Source organism: Sorghum bicolor, chromosome 7, assembly GCF_000003195.3.
Source record: "Sorghum bicolor cultivar BTx623 chromosome 7, Sorghum_bicolor_NCBIv3, whole genome shotgun sequence".
NCBI lineage: Eukaryota > Viridiplantae > Streptophyta > Magnoliopsida > Poales > Poaceae > Sorghum > Sorghum bicolor.
The window spans coordinates 2,773,154-2,792,317 of record NC_012876.2 but is presented as its reverse complement, the minus strand read 5'-3'; the positions used below and the strand labels follow the sequence as shown (position 1 = coordinate 2,792,317).

Genomic DNA, 19,164 nt, shown 5'->3' with positions numbered 1-19,164 from the left:
GGAGGAGGAAGAAGAAGATGAACCGGAACAAGCAGCAGGAGCAGGAGTAGCACAAAGGGCGTGTGCAGCAGAAACGGTTGGTTTTAACGCGTTTGATGGCCACATTTACACTGGGGCTGTAACGGAATTGCAACACATTTAGTATTCCATCATCAAAAGGATATATAATCAGTGACGTGAAGCTGAACAGAAGCAGTGTCCGAGACCATGTAACGAAAAAATGTATTTGTGTTACGGCCAAATGTTTACCTTGCATTTCCTTTTATTTATTTTTCACATTGCAATACAACACACACACACACACACCCCCCTATATGTATATACGTGCCTTGCTGAGCTTCCTCTAGTATATATATATATATATATATATACTTATTACAAACTAATAACATGACAAGAACCAAACAAATCGAATCAGTCGAGAACTAAAACCTTTTGTCATCACAAACGAAACGTCGATTCATGCAAATTCGAGACGAAGAGGACTTGACCCTGACTCGTTCATTGTTACACGTTCGTTTGACAGATTCTGTACATTTTGACGGCGAGTAAACTATGTTCTTTTTTTTTTCTCCCCCACATGGCCTCTGTTTTAGCATAATCATTTCATCCTGAATATAGCCTCAGCTTTGATCGTATCGGCTGTCGACAAATCGGGCATCTGGTGAGGCTCTCCCCACACTCCCTGCACGTCTGTTGCTCGCATGCACAAAAATGCACAAGAAAATTAGGATACAAATGAGGTTTTTCTTTTCCTTGGTTTCTATCGGTTGCAATTGCATTGCATTTGTAATTAAATCATGGAAAATAGAAATATCTGAATCTGTCCTCACCATATGGCCACAGCCGAATGCTAGATCCTTGGCATTGGTCAGGCAGATTGGGCACACCTGCATCAACACACAGCAGACATGCATATATATAAGCATTGCTGCGAGAAGTGAAGGCCTGCATTGCACGCTATCTCATCTGACCTGATCATCTCTTGGCGCTGCGGCGGCGCCGACATTGCTGGCTCCCCTCCTCAGCGACGACTGCCTCTGCGCGTTCGGCAGAGGCGGCGGCGCAGGGGACACTCTCTTGGCGTTCCCCGTGGATCGCCTGCATTCAGGTTCAGGTTCAGGTTCAGACACCACAAAGAGATTTTTATGTTCAGAAAGCTAGCTTCAGACTACTTGTAAAAAAGGCACATGGAGATCGATGGAGGTCCATGATCGAGCGCATTGTGCAATGCATGCATTACCCCAGGATGCCGAGCTCCATGGTGGCCTTGTACTGGATGGGGACCTCCATGAGCGCGGCGAGCGCGAACGCCGACTCCTTCTGCTGCGCCGTCGCGGCCCGAGACATGATGGAGGTGAAGTTCACGAACTGCATATTCATTCATTCAGTGAGAATTTAGCATCTGAAATCGATCTTAGCATGGTTCATCTTCAGAGCTGATGAGCTCGGATGTGAATGCCGGATGTTCCGGAGCTAGCTGATGAGTCAGTGACTTCACTTCATCACCTGGAAGTTGTCGAAGTCGCGCGCGGGGAGCTTGTCGTCGAACCTGCGCATGTCGTCCCAGGGTCCATCGCCGACGCCAACCAGCACGATGGACAGCGGGTAGGAGCTCGCCATGACAATGGAGTCCACCGTCCTCTTCTCCTGCGGGCTGAGGTCGCCGTCACCGGTGTCGACACTCCTGGTGACCTGGCCGTCGGCGACGATGACGAGGACATGGTACTGGCCACCGCTCCTGTCCACAATGTCGACGGCGGCCTCCACGATGGGCGCGAACGACGTCGGGCCGGAAAGCCTGAGGTGCGGCACGACGGTGCGGTAGCAGGCCAGGACCTCCTCGAAGCCATGGCAGGGGGTGTTGTCCCGGTGGAAGCTGAAGACGTTGTTGTCGTGCGTGGTGGCGTCGCCGAAGCCGAAGCACGGGATGAGGTTGTCCTCGTCGAAGGGAGCCAGCGTCTTGCCGATGATGCTGATCGCCTGCTCGTATGGGTTGGGCGCGTCGTCGCTGATCCTGTGCAGGCTCTGCCCGCCGAACGACTGCTTCCCTGTCCACTCGTTGCTCTTGGTGAAATCGATGCCTAGGATCAGGTTCGACGACTCCAGACCCTGCTCACGCAGCGCCGCCGCCACCTGCATACATGATTAAACACCATGCCGACAAGAAATTAACAAAGCTTGTTCACTTGAGCTTATCGGCCGAATCTCTCAGCCACTTAGCAGTATTTTTCTCTCGCAACAAATCTATCGTGGCTTATCGGCCAAACGTTATCGGTTTGAGAGCTGCGATTTTGCAAGAGTGCCAAGGCGAGCACATGGAGGCATGGAAATGGAGCAACAGCTAGGCAGATGATCGATGGTTGTGCACCTGACCTGATCAAGCGACGTGTAGGTGTCCGGTATGTAGGAGTACTTCTTGGACAGCATGGCCTTCCGGTGACCGCCGGCTGCGGCGGCGGTGGCGTCGTAGGTGGAAGGCTGCCGGGTGAGTCCCAGGTGCCGGTTCCTCGTGCCCTGCGCCGGCGGTCTTCCGCCAGACCGCCGGTGGAGCAACGCGCCGAGCACGCCGCCCATGCGCCGCAGACGACGACGGATGGCAGCCTGCTGGCGGGTCGCAGTAACATGCGACGAGCTGAAAGAACCTTGCTGCTGCGATCGAGACGCCGCGCGACGACGAAAACCGGCCGGACGACGTGCGAACAGACGGCACGGCAGGAATCGTCGGAGTTGGATTGGATGATGATGATAAAGTATGTAGCTGGAGACCGTATATAGCTAGGGACGGATTGATTCTTTTCGAAAATGTTGTTAAAGATAAAGAGGATTATTGGGACGAAGGTGCAATGAAACTTCTTAGAGCCTTTCTTCGCCGCAGCTTGCTCGACGACAGGACCTAGTACTTGTGTGTGGGGGAAGAAGAGGAAAAGCTCTTTATTCCATGCTCATCTTTGCTGTCTCTGAGAAGATAAAAGAGAACCCACGACGCTCACGCAACCACGTACGCACTGCAGCCCTGCAGGTTCGCTACGGCTACGGCCTCCCGTGGTTTTTTGCCGGGATCGATGATCCAACACAACACCACGCTCGCTCTGGATCGATGTCAGACGCCCCGTGCTCCACATTAACCTCCAGTTCTCGTAGAACAGTGGTTCTTTTTCTTATATGGCGTATAGTCAGGCGTCCATTAATCATTATTAGTTACTTCCTCCATTCCAAATTACAAGAAATTTGACTTTTTTTTTACCCTCAAGTTTAATCAAACGTCTTATAATTTAGAATGAATTGAGTAGCTAACTAATAAATCATAGCTAATATTATTAGCTATTATATAGTTTGGTCCAACTAAACCTATTTGCATCGAAGAAGCTAATTATATTATTATTAGCATCTAACTAGTATTACCTTTATATAGATCCAAACACAAAAAACTTCATTTTCAAGTGCCCACTTTGATGTATGCGTTATGGTAGAGGGGGCGATGATCCTACCACGCATTTTCATAGAGTTGAGAGGGAAGGACTTGAAAAGGTTCTGACAAAAATAAAGTTGTTTTAGAGCAGAACGCTAGAGAGTAATATATAGCTTCACGCGGTCCTTTCGACCAATGTGGATGCAATTTCTTAGTTGATCGACGGTAATAACAGTAACAACAACCTGTGTATTGAGTCCACTCTAGCTCGTGCGTCTGATGTGTAATTATCATGGACAGTGAGGCCAGATCATATAGATCGATCCATGGTTGTTCACAAGCTATGGGCCCAATCACATCTTTCATTTGATGGTATGAAATATGTCTGTTCCATGTAATCTTGGAACAATTTTGTTCTTTTGATATCAACTGAAGCTTTAAAAACAAGATCTCTTGCTACATTCTGAAATTATGTTTTCAGGCAACGATAATCTTTACCACCGTTGGCTCATGAGCATGTAAGGGAGATTAGCTGAATGGAGAAAATTAAAATCAAGACAGAAGTGGATACGGTATCACATGAGAACTCAGGCATCTGATCACACTACTACAGAACAGGCCTTGGTCACTTGCCCAAAATGAACAATAATCTCGGCCAAAACAGAGTCCGTGACAAAAACATATTTAGTCCCGGTTGGTGAGAACAACCGGGACTAAAAGTCCCCTGCCCAACGACTATTATGTCAGACATCGGCAGAGGGGACTTTAGTCCCGGTTGTTCTCACCAACCGGGACAAAAGCCAAGCCTTTAGTCCCGGTTGGTGTTACCGACCGGGATTAAAAGCTTTTGTCCCGGTCCGTCCCACCGGCCGAGACTAGTGTTGGAATTTAGTCCCGGTTTTTAAAAGGAACCGGGATTAAATGTCCCTCCCCATATTTGAACTCTTCTTCCCGTGGCCGAGCCCATCGATCTTCACTCTTTTGCTGTGTTCTTCATTTGGAGTTGCTTGTTCTAGCTTGCTCTCATCTCCGGCTATTGATTCATTTCATCGTTTCTACACCGTCATCGACTTGTTAAGAGGTCACTAGCTTCATCTTCTCATTAGAAGCGGCGTATGGCATTTCCTAGTGTTATATTATTTTTTATTTTATGGTTTTTTTAAGAGGTTATTAGCTTCATCGCCATTCAAAAGCGACGCGTTTTGTTAGAGAAATAGTGGTAATATGTTTTTTATTTTAATTAGTTTAGAAAAAATAAAATCATATAATACTTTAATTTGCAATTTTTGACCGATTTAGTTAGTTAATTATAACTAGTATACATACCACATTTCATGATTATTTAAGAAAATAGAGAATTTTTGTGCTTTTTTAATTTAGCTTGTTTAGAAAAAATAGAAATATAGAATTTTAGGTTTTTTGTTACTTTAATTTCTCTATTAAAAATAAAAACATATAATACTTTAATTTGCAATTTTTGACCGATTTAGCTATTTAATTATAACTAGTATACATACCACATTTCATGATTATTTAGAAAAATAGAGAATTTTTGTGCTTTTTTAATTTAGCTTGTTTATAAAAATTAGAAATAGAGAATTTTAGGTTTTTTGTTACTTTAATTTCTCTATTAAAAATTAGAAACTTATAATATTTTACATTGCAATGCAGACAATGACACGTCATTGGATGTACAATGCCGATCGCCGCTCCAAAGAATTCATTGATGGTGTGCATTATTTCTTAAGAGTGGCCGAGGAAAACAAGCGGGATGGATTCATATGTTGCCCATGTGCCTTGTGTCAGAATTTGAAGAAATATTCTAGCTCTAGAAATATTCACTCACATTTGTTGAAGTCGGGTTTTATGCCAAACTATATTTGTTGGACCAAGCATGGAGAAAACGGTATAATGATGGAAGAAGGTGAAGAAGAACAGTTGGAGCCTGACGACATTATTGCTCAATACGGTGACTTCGGTGATACAGCAATGGGAGAAGCTGAAGATGAGGCAGATGCAGAAGGCGCACCTGTTGAAGATGATGCTCTTGGTGATGTCATTCGTGAGGCACATAAAGATTGCGAAAGTGAAAAAGAGAAGACAAAGTTTGACCACATGTTAGAAGATCACAAGAAATTATTATACCCCTCTGCCCAGGATGGGCAAAAAAAACCGGGTACAACACTAGAACTGTTAAAATGGAAGGCACAGAATGGTGTATCCGATAAGGCATTTGGGCAATTACTGAAGATCCCAAAAAAAATGCTGCCAAAGCCTAATGAACTGTCCACTACTACGTACGAAGCAAAACAGATCGTCTGTCCTTTGGGATTAGAAATCAAGAAGATACATGCATGTCCTAACGACTGCATCCTATACCGTGGCAAGGACTACGAGAATTTAGATGAATGCCCCGTATGTAAAGCATCACGGTATAAGATCAGGCGAGATGACCCTGGCGATGTTGAGGGGGAAGAACGTCCCAGAAAAAAAATCCCTGCAAAGGTTATGTGGTATGCTCCTATAATACCACGTCTGAAACGTCTTTTTAGAAATAAGGACCATGCAAAATTATTGCGGTGGCACAAAGAAGACCGTAAAGTAGACAACATGTTGAGACACCCTGCTGATGGGTCCCAGTGGAGAGCAATAGACAGGGAATTTCCAGAGTTTGCAAAAGACGCAAGAAACTTAAGGTTCGCTTTAAGTACGGACGATATGAATCCTTTTGGTGAGCAAAGCAGTAGTCATAGCACTTGGGCTGTTACACTATGTATCTACAACCTTCCTCCATGGTTATGCATGAAGCGAAAGTTTATTATGATGCCGGTGCTCATCCAAGGCCCGAAGCAACTGGGCAATGACATTGATGTCTATCTAAGGCCATTAATTGAAGAAATCCTTCTTTTATGGAGTGAAACAGGTGTTCGTGTGTAGGATGAGTACAAACAGAAACACTTCGACCTACGAGCACTGTTGTTTGTGACAATCAATGATTGGCCTGCTCTAAGTAATCTTTCAGGGCAGACAAACAAGGGATATAATGCATGCACACATTGTTTTGATGACCTTGATAGTATATATTTGAAAAAATGCAGAAAGGTCGTGTACCTTGGGTATCGTCGATTTCTTTCTATGAATCACCCAGTTAGAAAGAAAGGAAAACATTTTAAAGGTAAGGCAGACCACCGATGCAAGCCTCGCAATAGAACTGGAGAAGATGTATTTGAGATGGTTAAGGATGTGAAAGTAGTTTTTGGTAAGGGACAAGGCAGCCAACCAGTTCCAAAAGATGCAGCAGGTCATGCACCCATGTGGAAGAAGAAGTCAATATTTTGGGAGCTACCCTATTGGCAAGTCCTAGAGGTCCGGAATGCGATCGACGTCATGCACCTAACAAAGAATCTTTGTGTGAACCTTCTAGGATTCATGGGTGTATATGGTAAGCCTAAGGATTCACTTGAAGCACGACAAGACTTGCAACGCATGGAAGAACGAGACAACCTGCATACAGAGAAGACAGATGAAATTTTTTTTGCGGAAACTGGTCTTAGCTTAGCCCAAATGATAGCGGGGGCACCAATTGAAAGTGCTCCACAAATTGATCATTGGCAGAAGGAATATACATACGGCAAGAGTTTATACAACCCTGCGGCCCTCAGCAAGCTTGGAACGCAAATGTACATGCTAAACAAATGGTACATGGAAGCGTGTGCTAGAAAAGCAGATGACTATATTTGTGTCCGAATTAGAAACTATCATTACTTCCGTGGTGATGATATTATTTATGTTCAATTTAATGAGCTACACCAACTATGCCACATGGACGCTCTTGACAAATCTCTAATGAGTTGCTTCTGTCTGTAAGTGATTCTTCCTTTCAATAATGTCTCTGTAACTTATCATGTATATATATAACTAATTACAGAAACCCGCTATACATATGCAGAAACATGATGAGGGACCTCAGAGTTAGAAATGACAAGGAGATTGGATTTGTGGATCCAAATGTTGTATTCAAAGACCACAAGACCCCGTATGTTTTATGGAGAACTCAAACGGAGAGAAATCTACGGAGGTTCTTGATCAACCAAAAAGATAAAAGATATATACTCTTTCCCTACAACTTTAAGTAAGTGTCGTTATCGTGTGTACATTCTATTTAACTATGGCAATGTCAATTGGTAATCTATGACTCATTGAGAAAACCACAGGATGATTACCAAGAAATGATAGATATTATCCAAGGGTAACTCCGATCTCTATATATTAAATTCTGCTCTTTTAAGTTGGTAATGGATAATTAATAATGATCGTTTTATTGCTAGGGTTTGGGCTGGGTTCGTGCAGAAACACCGTCCAGAGTTGAATGCATCACTTTCAAAGCCCATCTTACTTCAGTGGGTTCTACGGCAGACACCGGGCAACAATTTGTGTGGCTACTATGTGTGCGAGTTTATGACGGTGTATGCCAAAAGAACTAATCTTGAGCACCTAAAAGTATGTAACATGTATATATAATAAGTATATTTCATTTATTTGTTGCTATTTAATAAATCCTATTCATACCTCTAACTTTTTTCTTTAATGTCTATTAAAGGAGATGTGGCTGAAGGAGCAGGTGTTGGATGCGGTGCGCCTAAAAGGAATTCAGGAGACAATCGCAGGATTTCTTAATGACCAAGTCCTGGATTCCGGCGGCGAGTGCTATTTCAACCCTCAGGAGCAGATGAAACCAAATAGCGATGATCATTTGTACGATGCTTGAGTGGTGGAGAAAAATTGTGTTGTAAATACTTTGTCCGTGAAGCATATGTGTAAATATTTTATTATGGACCTATAGATATAATTATTTATATATATATATAGTGTTTTATAGTATATTTATATGTAATCCTTTAAATTATATAAATTATATAGGTGCGCGTTTCATAAACTACCAGCAAACAATACGCATTCGAAAATAACAATAACATAATTGTAAACCCTAAATGGAAAACCAAATGAAAAGAAAAAGAAAAAAGAAAAAAGAAAAAAAGTCTTTAGTCCCGGTTGGTAACAACAACCGGGACTAAAAGTAGAGGCCAGGTGGCACACCCTGGCGCACCTTTTAGTCCCGGTTTCTGTTACCAACCGGGACTAAAGGTGGACCTTTAGTCCCGGTCCACGGAACCGGGACTAAAGGTGGGACATTTAGTCCCGAAACCTTAGCCCCGGTTCCGTAGCCGGGACTAAAGGCGCTTACGGCCCGGGGCTAAAGCCCTTCCCTGTACTAGTGTCATTAGGAAAAGTAAAGTATTAAAAATAACATCGTTTGTCATTTTATATAAAATAAGTCTAGTCACTCAGCTGAGACCTCATCATTAAGATGATCAGTCTCGATCGATCTCTGCCCCCAATTCTCGTTGGCAAATAATCATTAAGCTGAGACCTGAGATTCTTGCATGGACGACATAGCCAGGCGTCAGCCGTGTACGTACGTGGCACCGACGACGTGTCCGTTCGGATGGTTTGTTTGGCACAACTCAACTTCACTAGTAAAGCTGTTTTTTTAGAAAATAGCTTCATGAGTAACTTTTTAGAAGAAGCTGGGCTGTGTTTGGAAAAAGTGTTTGGCAAAATAGCTTCACAAACTATATACTACATACATAGTTGAGAGAGAGAAATGAGAGACAGAGCTGCAATAAGCTACTTTTTTTCAGCTTTATCCCAACTTATGTTTTTATGAGAGGAGAAAAACAGCTTCACTCATGAAGCTATTTTGGAAACAAGTGTTTGACAAAAAAAACAGGTCACAATAGCTCATGAAGCTGTTGTGAGATGTACCAAACAGACCCTAAAGATGAGTCACGTGTGATGACGCGTCATCATGCCATGTCAGCTTCTCTCGTAATAACCAACAGGTGGCAGGTTGCACGGTTGGCTACCGCACTTGTCCAAGAAACTTCGCAGTGAATGACAGATCGGATAGAAACAGCACACGCATGCACACAGACAATAATGAAATGGAAGGCCCATATAACACGTATTGGATTGTATGCAAGTACTTGGACTTGGAGATGAAACTTCCTAGTGAATTAATTAGAGGGTTCCATATGCCCGATGACCATGCATTAATCTCAAGGTCAATAATTTAGCAAGATCTTGGATCTTTCTAAAAATATTCCAGTTGTGGCTCCTTCTGCGAAACTACAGCTTCTCTGATAAAGCTAAAGTTGTTTTAGAAAGTATTTGGTAAATATGGTTTTAGTAATAGTTTTATTATAATTTATATCAAATTTGTAAGGAGTTTGGAGATGTGATGTTTTCACATCTTTGGCTCCTTGGTAGAAAAATGGCTCCAGACCTCCGAGCTTCTTCGCTAAAGTTGTTTTCAATGGTCTTGTTCGACACAGCTTCATGATAAGAGCCACAAAAACCTGGAGCTAGCACTGTGTCAAATGGGCCTTAGTTAGTGGTGATTATCAAAAGTAAAATCAGTCTTGGTTCTTCTGAAAAAGTGTTGATACTCTTTATACTCTGAATAAAATCAGGCGCAGAAAAACTCGTTTGCAGTTTTGCACCAAAGGTTGTCTTCCCCTGAAGATTATATCATTTCTCACTGTCAAAATACCCCTGCACATAATAACAAAGACCTCCATGAGAAGGAATTTCTGAAAAAAAATAAAAACTTGAAATCTTCTAACAAACTAAAAAAAGAGTCCATGTTTTGGAAGTTAAAGCCTACGACGTTCCAACATTTTTGAGCAACTTGACTGCTATCAATAAAAGTTGGGAAAGATGTGCAAAAAAGCATGAATATACTTTCACAAACTGCATGAACCAACGGGCATGTTCATAAACAATCTATTTAGTTGCACAACTACATGAATATATATATTGTCACAACTGCATGAACTGACACGATGTTCGCTAGCAGTCTATTCACTTGTTGTCCCAATTTATGCCATAACTATGTGTTCTATGCCATTCTTCGTGGCGATACCTTTCTCGTGCATAGTCAAAAAGTAAGAAAGCCACTGATGCTATCCGCTATATACAGTAGTCCATATATAAACCTGTGGCATCAGTTTGACACAACCATGGTCCATGGAAATCATCATAATTTAAGCCTCGAATATTTTCTTTCATCATGAAAAGTGGACACTACATTAGACGTTAATTATCCCATTGTGGATATTGGAGAATCATGCGAAAATTACAGTTTAATCCAATAAAACCACCACCGAATATTTTATATCATCCTATGAAGTGGACGTTGCATTGGTCACAGGTGCTAAAGCATAGAGAATCGTGTTCGTTAGACATTTGCGTGGTTGATAAGTACAGTATAAAAAGGTGGCGCCACAATGCCACAGTGTCAAATATGTATCCTCTCCTGTGTAGGCCGGCTATATATATGCCTATATGGGCAAGGAAAGGAGCTGATTGTTCCACGTTGGAGACAGGGAAGCTTTGAAAGAAGTCGCACACGCTCGATGTTTGGCAATATTCTTGTTCCTTCGTAGCCTTACACATTTTATAGACAGAGAAAAAGAACCAGTTAGTTGATCAAGATTCGTCTGGTTGACAGTTTGTGCTTTAGCTTTAGACTTTTATTTAGACACATATAATCGTTATTCTACTTTATGTGTGCTGAATAATATTCAACGCATCGACGAAGCACCACTACACTCTTACTCTCTACATTCTAAATTATAAGACATTTCAATAATCTTGGAGAGTTCAATAAAACATCTCAAATTTGACCAAACTTATAGAAATAATTACAAAGGTTTATGACATCAAATAGATATACTATGAAAATATAATTAATGAAGAATCTAATGATACTTAGTTAGTATAATATATGTTATTATCTTATCATATAATTTTGGTTAAACTTGATGTGCTTTGGCTCTGTAAAATTTTTGGAATGTCTTATAATTTAGGATAAAGGGAGTACAAACCAACCAACAAAGTCCCACAACATTTTAAAAAGAATCCTCCCAAGAGTGAAAAATATCTTTCTCACCCATCCCCCATTCTCATCTCTTCACCCCTTTGGATTCAAAGCATAATAAACTTCTAAAACCTTTTTACGATAAAAATATAAGATGCAACCAACACGAATATACATTAATTAATGTTGAATGCATTCACGCTATGCATTGGTGTTGATTGTGTATTGCATTTTTTGTTGTTGTGAAGAGTTTCCAAATGTGTGACATCAATTAGAATGTTCTAGAAATTTCCTATATAAATATTTTTCATTTTTCTAGAGCTAAATCTAGCTTTTGAAGCACATAGAGATATTGTCATGAACTATAAATACTTTATTTGGATTATTATGTGTTCCAATCAAACTCTAATTTTTTATTTTTAAAAAACAAATATATTTTCTATATTTAAAAATACATAAAGACATATCAGGTATTTACTATTTTTTTGTAGTTCAATTTTTTTATGAAGTAGTTACCAATTTTTTAATAACTAAATAAAGCACAAACTCCTTTTGAAACTACTCTAAACTCAAAAGAGACATATTTTTGAATGGTTTTGAGAGTTTAATAGGTAAGGTACTGGAATTTGTTTCATTTTATAGTTCATAAAAAGGTAAAGAATAAACATTTTTTGTTTTTTAACACTAGAAATAGAAATATAATTTTTCATATCACCTCATTCTAACTGCCCCATAGGTCATACTCCCTCCGTCCCCAATAGAGGTCGCTATGGAATACATGTAGATCAAACTTTGTCAACTTTGACTATATTTGTTGAAAATACGTGTAATATTTATATCTCTAAATAAAATTATTATTAAAATATATACAAAGATCTATCTATTAATATTAATTATGTATTATAAATATTAATATTATTCTATATAACTGGTCAAAGTTAAAATTTTTTTGGCTCCTGTTATTTTGGACGGAGTAGGCCATAGTGCATGCCCATCTTGCATTTTTTTTTTGAGACGAGCCCATCTTGCATTAGCAACAGGAACGAGATTGGGCCCATGAGAAACAAAACCGCGGCCCACCCAAAACCAACTAGTTCCGACTCGCCATCAATTCGTCCCCACACTCACTCGCCCTACCTCCCCCTCCGTCCCGCCCAACCGCCGCCGTCGCCGTCGCCGTCGCCGTCGCCATCCCCGGCCGCGCTGTGGCCTGCGGCTCCGCTGATCCCACGCGCACGCCCTGACGCCATAGACGGCAAAAATTACGAGACCCACGGCTGGTTCTCCCCATGGCGCAGGCCTCGGCCTTGGCGGCGCTGCTGCGCCGCCTCAGGCGCCACCGCACCCCCGCCGCTGGCACGCTACCCCACCGCCGCCTCGTCTCATCCACTCCCGCTCTGGCGCCCGCATCGTCCTCGCTGGGCCCTCTCCGCTTGCCAGGCCTGCTCGAGGGAGACGGCTGCGGAAGCGGCCTCTCCGCTTCGCTCGGCTCCCACCCGCGGCCCCGGCTTCCTCGGCGGCACCATGCGGCTGCTACGGCTACCAGGGCGGCGCACCAAGCTGCTTCGAGGTAGAAGAGTGATACCCCCGCAGTCGCCCGTCACTAGCTTCTTCTCGTCGCCAGAAATGCTGGTTCTGGCTTGTGACTGTTTAACGAAGCTGCCATTTTCTTGTAGCCCTGAGAGTCCTGCGGTGGCGGCGGCGTCAAGTGAGGCTAGCTCTAGCACTGCTGCTTCGCAGTCTGAGATTGTCGATTTTATCAAGTCAGCGTTGGGGAAGCTTGAAGGTAAATATGTGACCTTTATGCACTCAGTGCTCGTATTTAGTACCTGACAAATTTGTGACATGGTTGCTATCAGAGCAGACCCAGTTTGCTTCATATACCTTAGCTGAGTATTGGTACTGTTACATCTCACTTATTGGCTCATTGGTTATGGAGGGGAGTTATGTATTTGGCAATTTACAGCAATGCAGATATGGGAGGATTCTTTTCAATGATGTTTGCAATGGCTGCAAGTGTCTTGTGTGCCATTCCATCATTTGGTCGTACCATTGAAGAAACATAAATACATATGCGGAGTTAAACCTGCCAGAACTACTATATTACAAATACAAACATGAAAAGACGTTCCTTAACATTTTTTTTATCTAATACAAACCACAGATGTGATAGTTGTGGATATTTCTAGATGCATAATGAAGTGTAATGTACTTATCTTTTTCTTCAGGAGGTCATTGCTATATTTTAACACATTACCTTATTTTCGTGGCGTAGGACAAAATCATTGTTGGTTGAATACCGTGAATGGCACTTGGAGGAATTTGAATGAAGAAGGAGTATATCTTGTTCTTTTGTATCAATCTTGTGGAACATTAAACAGCAACAACAAATATCCAATTGCTTTCGAGAGATTGAAACATCTGCAACAAAGGTACAATAGTGAAGGAGTGCATTACATTTGAGTGCAATCTTAAACTTCTCTAATCTCTGCCCATTTTAGGTATCCACGCTTGAATGTTTTTGCTTTGCAACATGGGGGTGATATTAGTTCTTTAGCATCTCAAAGCCAAGCTTTCCGTACAATAGCGAAGGAGTACATTACATTTCCTATCTTGATGTCAGACAAAGACTTCTCCAACGTGAGGCTCAGGCCATACCCATTTTCACATATAGTTTCCATTTACCTTCCTGATCTGTGTTGCAGTTGTTTTATGCATTTTAGCTATCATATGAAATACTATGTTAAAACAAGAAATGTCATTTTCATGAGTGTTCAGATGACAAATGGTGCTTGCTACTTGCTATTTGAAGGTTCTAAGGACCCTGTCCTATTCACAAACTGGGTTGAGGAGCCTGATGTCATGATTAAGGGTAAAGTCTTAACTACATTAGCTATACTTTTGATGCTATAATTGTCTATTTTTGCTCAACCACTTTATCTACTCTGCAATGTTGCTTAGAAAGTTGGAGATGCCCTCTGTATTTGCTAATATTTTAAAATCTCTAACCATTCTGAATGCAGCCATAGATGAACTTACCTCGTTGAAAGAAGAACCTTCTGAAAATGTTCTGTCAAGAGTTTCTTGGCAGAAAGAAGAGGTTGTAAAAGAGCCATCTGTTGGTTCCTTCAGAAACCTGTTACTTTACCACCCAGGTACTTAGTTACAGCGATTCTCTCATATAATTTATTAATTAAGCATCAGTTTGCACCCTAAACAGTTATGTTGCACATTGCAGTCAACTATATCTTTGGTTTTACCATTCAGAAGTGATAACCTATAATTCAATGTGCTGCAGCATGCATATCAGTGGATGAAGATGGGGATCGCATTTTTATCTCTGACAGTAACCATCATAGGATCATCATTAGCAATAGCAATGGGATGATTTTAGATTATGTAAGCATGATTGTTGTTACCTTGAGTTCCAATTTTATTTATATGAGCAGAGGTTTGTGGCCATGCAGGATGATGAATTGACATTTCCCCCTTTTGCTTTGCAGATTGGATCTTCCCCAGGCTTTGAGGATGGAGAGTTTGAGTCAGCCAAATTCTTGCACCCAGCTTCATCATTTTATCATGCTGCTGAAGACTGTCTATTTATTGTAGATTCAGAGGTATTGTCCTTAGTAGATTGCCTTTTCCTATCCTTTCTGGCTTCTTGATCACAACACAAATACACCTTTTCACTGGTTAGATGTTTCTTAAATTTCATATTAGATCAATAAAAACTTGGAAGCTATTTGGAAATATACTTGAGTCTTAGTCTGAAGTTACAAGGTTTAATTATCCTTGATTGTGAAGGTTGAGGACTATTTACAACACTGAAGAATTATCTGATTTATCTCTTTCTGATTCTTTTTGCAGAATCATGCTGTCAGAAAAGCAGATTTTGGAAGGAGGACTTTAGAAACAGTTTATCCAGTCTTCAATAAAAGCAATGGCATCTGGAGCTGGATAACCGATAAGCTTGGTCTGAGGAAAGAAGTTGCTCCAACTATTCAAGATTTTGATGCAGACTCCATAGCACTTCCATGGCATTTGATACAAATTTCAGAGGACAACTTATTAATCGCAGACCGCAGGTAGGCATCTGTATCTCTTCTCATACCTCCATCTTGACCTTTTTAGATCCAATTTGATTAAATTGCCCTCATTTAAATGCTTCCTTTAGCTGTTTGTACAATCTGAAATCTGGTACCCATTGGGAACAGATTACTTGGCTATTGAGGTATTAGTAACTCTTCTTGGTCCTGAAACTTGCTTTTTTGCAGCTTTGAAGCCCCATGGATCCTGAGAATATCAACTGGCGAGAAGCAGGATATTGAAAGAGGTCAGTACTGACTTCTTTTGTTCATCTATTAGACTTATTTTCTTCTCACCTCATTGAGTTAAAGTTGTGTGAAGGCAGAGCTGAAGTAACAGAGTCATATCAGCAAATTGTAAAAGAGAGGTGTGCCCTTATTAAGGATATGCACATGAATTGGTCATCAAGTGCTAGAGTGCTTACTGATTCAATGGAGAAGATCCCCAACAGTGAGCTTATATCATCGGTTGCAAGGTTTCAGAATTACATTATCTTCTGTGATACAGGTTAATCTATGAGCTGATTGATGTATAGCTCTTTTTTTGGAGTCAAGTCATATATAAAAATTGGATTGTATCGATTCTTTTTTTGTTTCTTTGAAGATGGTCAAAGGGTTCTGAAGCACGACTTGGATACCAAGACCACCTCAAACATTCAGTTTTCGAACTGTGAGGTACTTGGGTTGCCATATTGGTTTGTTTGCAATCTCGAGAGAGTATCAACCTGGTGAGTTGCTGATTCCCTGTTAAGCATAGAAATTGACCTGCTGATTAAGTGATGATAGAAGTCTGCCTTCCATTGTTCTGACATTTCCGTGCTGTTACCTTGAATTGGCAGGGGGCATTCATCTGGACAATTTCAGGAGCATGTACATCAAGTAGACGTACTTCCTGGTAATTGTCATATTGTCCATTTTCTTCGGATAATATTCTGTTAGTATATGCTATTGCGTTTATGTGATGTTTATCTGAAATAGTTGGATCCATAGTTCTACCTATCTGCATGCGATCGTAGTATCATTTCATCATTGTTCAGCATGCAGGACTAAGGCACAGGAAACTTGTTACCTGAGAGAAAATTACATCTTTTCCTCAAATTACCTATTCTTTCTACGTCTTTCCTTGTCAACTTTTGTGCCTCGAGTTTTCAAAACTATTAATTTGACAGTGAACGTTATAATAGTACCAATAAGAGCTATCTGTATTTATAAACTGCAACTGCAATAAAAAAAAAAACTCTTAAGCGTCAAACAAGAACTGCACTTGAAATAATCTTTGCATGGTCTCAAGAGGAACCCTGTTTGCTGTTTTCTCAATTGGTGGGGCACTGCGTTGTAGCATGTTGTTCAAGCAAGATAGCATTGTAACTGAAGGTGCTCAATTTATCAGGGAGATGCAACATCACCGTCTACGTAGACATTCCAGTTGACACTGAACTTGCCGCACCTTTGGCGGAGAATTGTATCTGGCGCCAAGTAAGGGGATCCGGTGCTGAGGTCTCTGGTTCTGATGGACCAGACACGACAACAGAGAAGGTAAAAAGCATTCTTTTATTATTCTAAGTCTGCATTGTGGGTTTTCTAATAGTTTATTAACCGCAAACCGAGTGAGCAAAAGTCTAATCCCTCATGCGAATGCACATGGCATCAGGTCGGTATTGCACAGCAGTGGTACGATGAGCTGGACAACCTGGCCTTCTCCGAAGTGGCGGAGGAACCTACCACTGCACATGGAGATGACAGCAAACCCGGTGATCAAAGTTACCAGGACCAGAGAAGAGTGCAGTTCACCTGTGCAGTGAACGTCAGCCCTGGGACATGTGAGGTACCGTGAGCGAGCTCTTTTCCTCCCAGCACAACATTACCTGAAAAAAAAAACTCGTTCCTATCCTAACCCCCATCCATAGCACGAAGAGCATTAAAAGTCATCAAACACATCATCACACTATCACCATTCGCAGCTGGTAGCCTCTGCCGCGCTGTACCTGAAGCTGGCGAGGACGACCGACGGCCTGGACCAGAAGGCCCTTGTGAAGCGGGTGATAGGTTGCCAGCGCCGCGAGGAGCACGCAGGCGTGGAGCTGCTGATGAGGAGCTGTGGGGACGACGCGAGGGGCCTGGTGGTGGTGAAGCCGGTGCACTTGCGGTTGCGGCTGGAGTGCAGCGACCACCCTGCTGGCACCACCAACAAGGAGACCATCAGCACCGAATCCAGCCTCAAGATCAATGTCACCTTGGACTAGCTAGTGGTTCTGATTTTGATTTTGATCTGTCTAATTTTTTTGGGTGGGTGCATACCACGTTACACGAGCAAACAGACGTGTTCATTGCCCTGGGCTGGCGATGGTGGTTTAGGCAGTTTGTGTGTGTGTGTGTGTGTGTGTGTGTGTGTGTGTGTGGCGATGGAGACTTTGGTGGGTGTGGGGATGGGAAGGAACAAGCTGACTGACATTGCTTTTCTGACATGTTGAGAGCACTGGAAAACATAGCGAGAAAAGATATGATCCGAGAAGAGGCAGTGTTGTGCTTTGCCAGAGCCCAGAGATGTCCAAGTTTGCTCTGCTATTGGCAACCAAGGCTCACCTTTTGCTTAAAGCTGAAACAAATAGGTTGTTCAAGTTTATCCCGTGCTTGCCATTCCCATTCGTTCACATCGCTGCTACAGGAGAATTCCGGGCACTAGGGTTGAAATGCATGGGTAAATCCTGTTCCGTTTGTTTTCAGAATTTCAGGATTGGAGTTGCATGGGGTTTATAATCGTGTAGAAATTCAAAATGCCGAAAAGGGGGTTTATAATCCGTAGAAATTCAAAATGCACAAAAGTTTCCATAGTGACCTTTGGATACAACACATGAATAATTACTGGAATTTTAAGAGAGTGATAAATATAAAGAAATGTTTCTATAAAGTCAGTTTTATAGAGTCTAATCCTCTGTTGTGGGTCTTAGATCGTTTTTTAATAAAAATACAGAAACATGATGGGGTGCAGGAAGATATGTTTTCAGTCCATTTTTAGTTGGATAAACCTGTATTCATCCAATATGTACGAAATCCGGAACGAGCTTGAGCAATTATTATTCTAGCCATATTTTCAAAAGGTACAATTAAGTGTCCACGACAAACATTAGCTTAAGAAGTTAGAGCGTCATCTTGAGGGGAGCCTCAAGAATGATTGTCATATAATGCTTTAACAAGGCTCCTAACATGCCATATGATGCTTTAAGGGCCAGTTTGGTACAACTCTTCATGGAGCTCTATCAAATCAAACAGTTAGAATGTAAATGGGTTTTAAAAAGTTAAAAAAATCACTCTTCGTAGCTCTCTATTTAATCAACATTAGAATCACTTTTGGCATGCTCCCCCGTTAAAGTTAGCTTTTAGAGACTCAATAAGTGATTAGGAGAGAGCCCCACCAAACTAGCCCTAAGAAGTAAAGTAAGGCTAGTAGTCTTACTCTTATTGAAAGGCTTTTCGTCCATATTTATTATGGATCTGTCTCTTCATCACTCGAGTAAGCAACCACTTGTTTTTTTTCTCTTTCCAGGGGCACTGTTCAACTTCCTCCTTGCCCCTCGCCATGCTGTGATAGGGTCTCACTGGAGCTCCACCGTCACAGCCGTGGACGAGAGATCTGACGAGACCCTACCGCGCCTGCGGTGGCCATCCTCTTCCCCTCTCCTTTTTCGCTGTCGCTATCTTCTCCGGCTCCGGTGAACAGATGCGGC

The 19,164-nt window shown here is 41.8% G+C and overlaps 2 protein-coding genes across 2 annotated transcripts; one reads left to right on the top strand and one right to left on the bottom strand.

Moving 5' to 3' along the window:
* On the bottom strand, positions 415 to 2,927 carry LOC8076530 (E3 ubiquitin-protein ligase RGLG4). Its single transcript, XM_002443770.2, has 6 exons — positions 2,377 to 2,927; positions 1,510 to 2,136; positions 1,244 to 1,371; positions 975 to 1,101; positions 834 to 890; positions 415 to 693 (listed from the first exon to the last, which is right to left on the bottom strand). The coding sequence occupies exons 1-6, from the start codon at positions 2,575 to 2,577 to the stop codon at positions 607 to 609; spliced, it is 1,227 nt and encodes a 408-aa protein (XP_002443815.1). The 5' UTR covers positions 2,578 to 2,927; the 3' UTR covers positions 415 to 606.
* On the top strand, positions 12,477 to 17,980 carry LOC8074823. The gene is made up of 16 exons (XM_021464330.1): positions 12,477 to 12,924; positions 13,031 to 13,140; positions 13,630 to 13,786; positions 13,856 to 13,994; positions 14,133 to 14,226; positions 14,378 to 14,509; positions 14,653 to 14,753; positions 14,858 to 14,971; positions 15,222 to 15,439; positions 15,629 to 15,687; positions 15,762 to 15,947; positions 16,044 to 16,167; positions 16,279 to 16,334; positions 16,830 to 16,975; positions 17,091 to 17,264; positions 17,401 to 17,980. The coding sequence occupies exons 1-16, from the start codon at positions 12,644 to 12,646 to the stop codon at positions 17,680 to 17,682; spliced, it is 2,373 nt and encodes a 790-aa protein (XP_021320005.1). The 5' UTR covers positions 12,477 to 12,643; the 3' UTR covers positions 17,683 to 17,980.

Bases quoted from the DNA above. Each gene is read 5' to 3' on its own strand.
- LOC8076530 (XM_002443770.2), bottom strand. From the start codon at position 2,577: ATGGGCGGCGTGCTCGGCGCGTTGCTCCACCGGCGGTCTGGCGGAAGA. The intron at 2,137-2,376 runs GTCAGGTGCACA...TCATGTATGCAG, and splicing joins CCTACACGTCGCTTGATCAG to GTGGCGGCGGCGCTGCGTGA. The intron at 694-833 runs GTGAGGACAGAT...TGCGAGCAACAG, and splicing joins CATTCGGCTGTGGCCATATG to ACGTGCAGGGAGTGTGGGGA.
- LOC8074823 (XM_021464330.1), top strand. From the start codon at position 12,644: ATGGCGCAGGCCTCGGCCTTGGCGGCGCTGCTGCGCCGCCTCAGGCGC. The intron at 13,141-13,629 runs GTAAATATGTGA...TTCGTGGCGTAG, and splicing joins AGCGTTGGGGAAGCTTGAAG to GACAAAATCATTGTTGGTTG. The intron at 13,787-13,855 runs GTACAATAGTGA...TGCCCATTTTAG, and splicing joins TTGAAACATCTGCAACAAAG to GTATCCACGCTTGAATGTTT.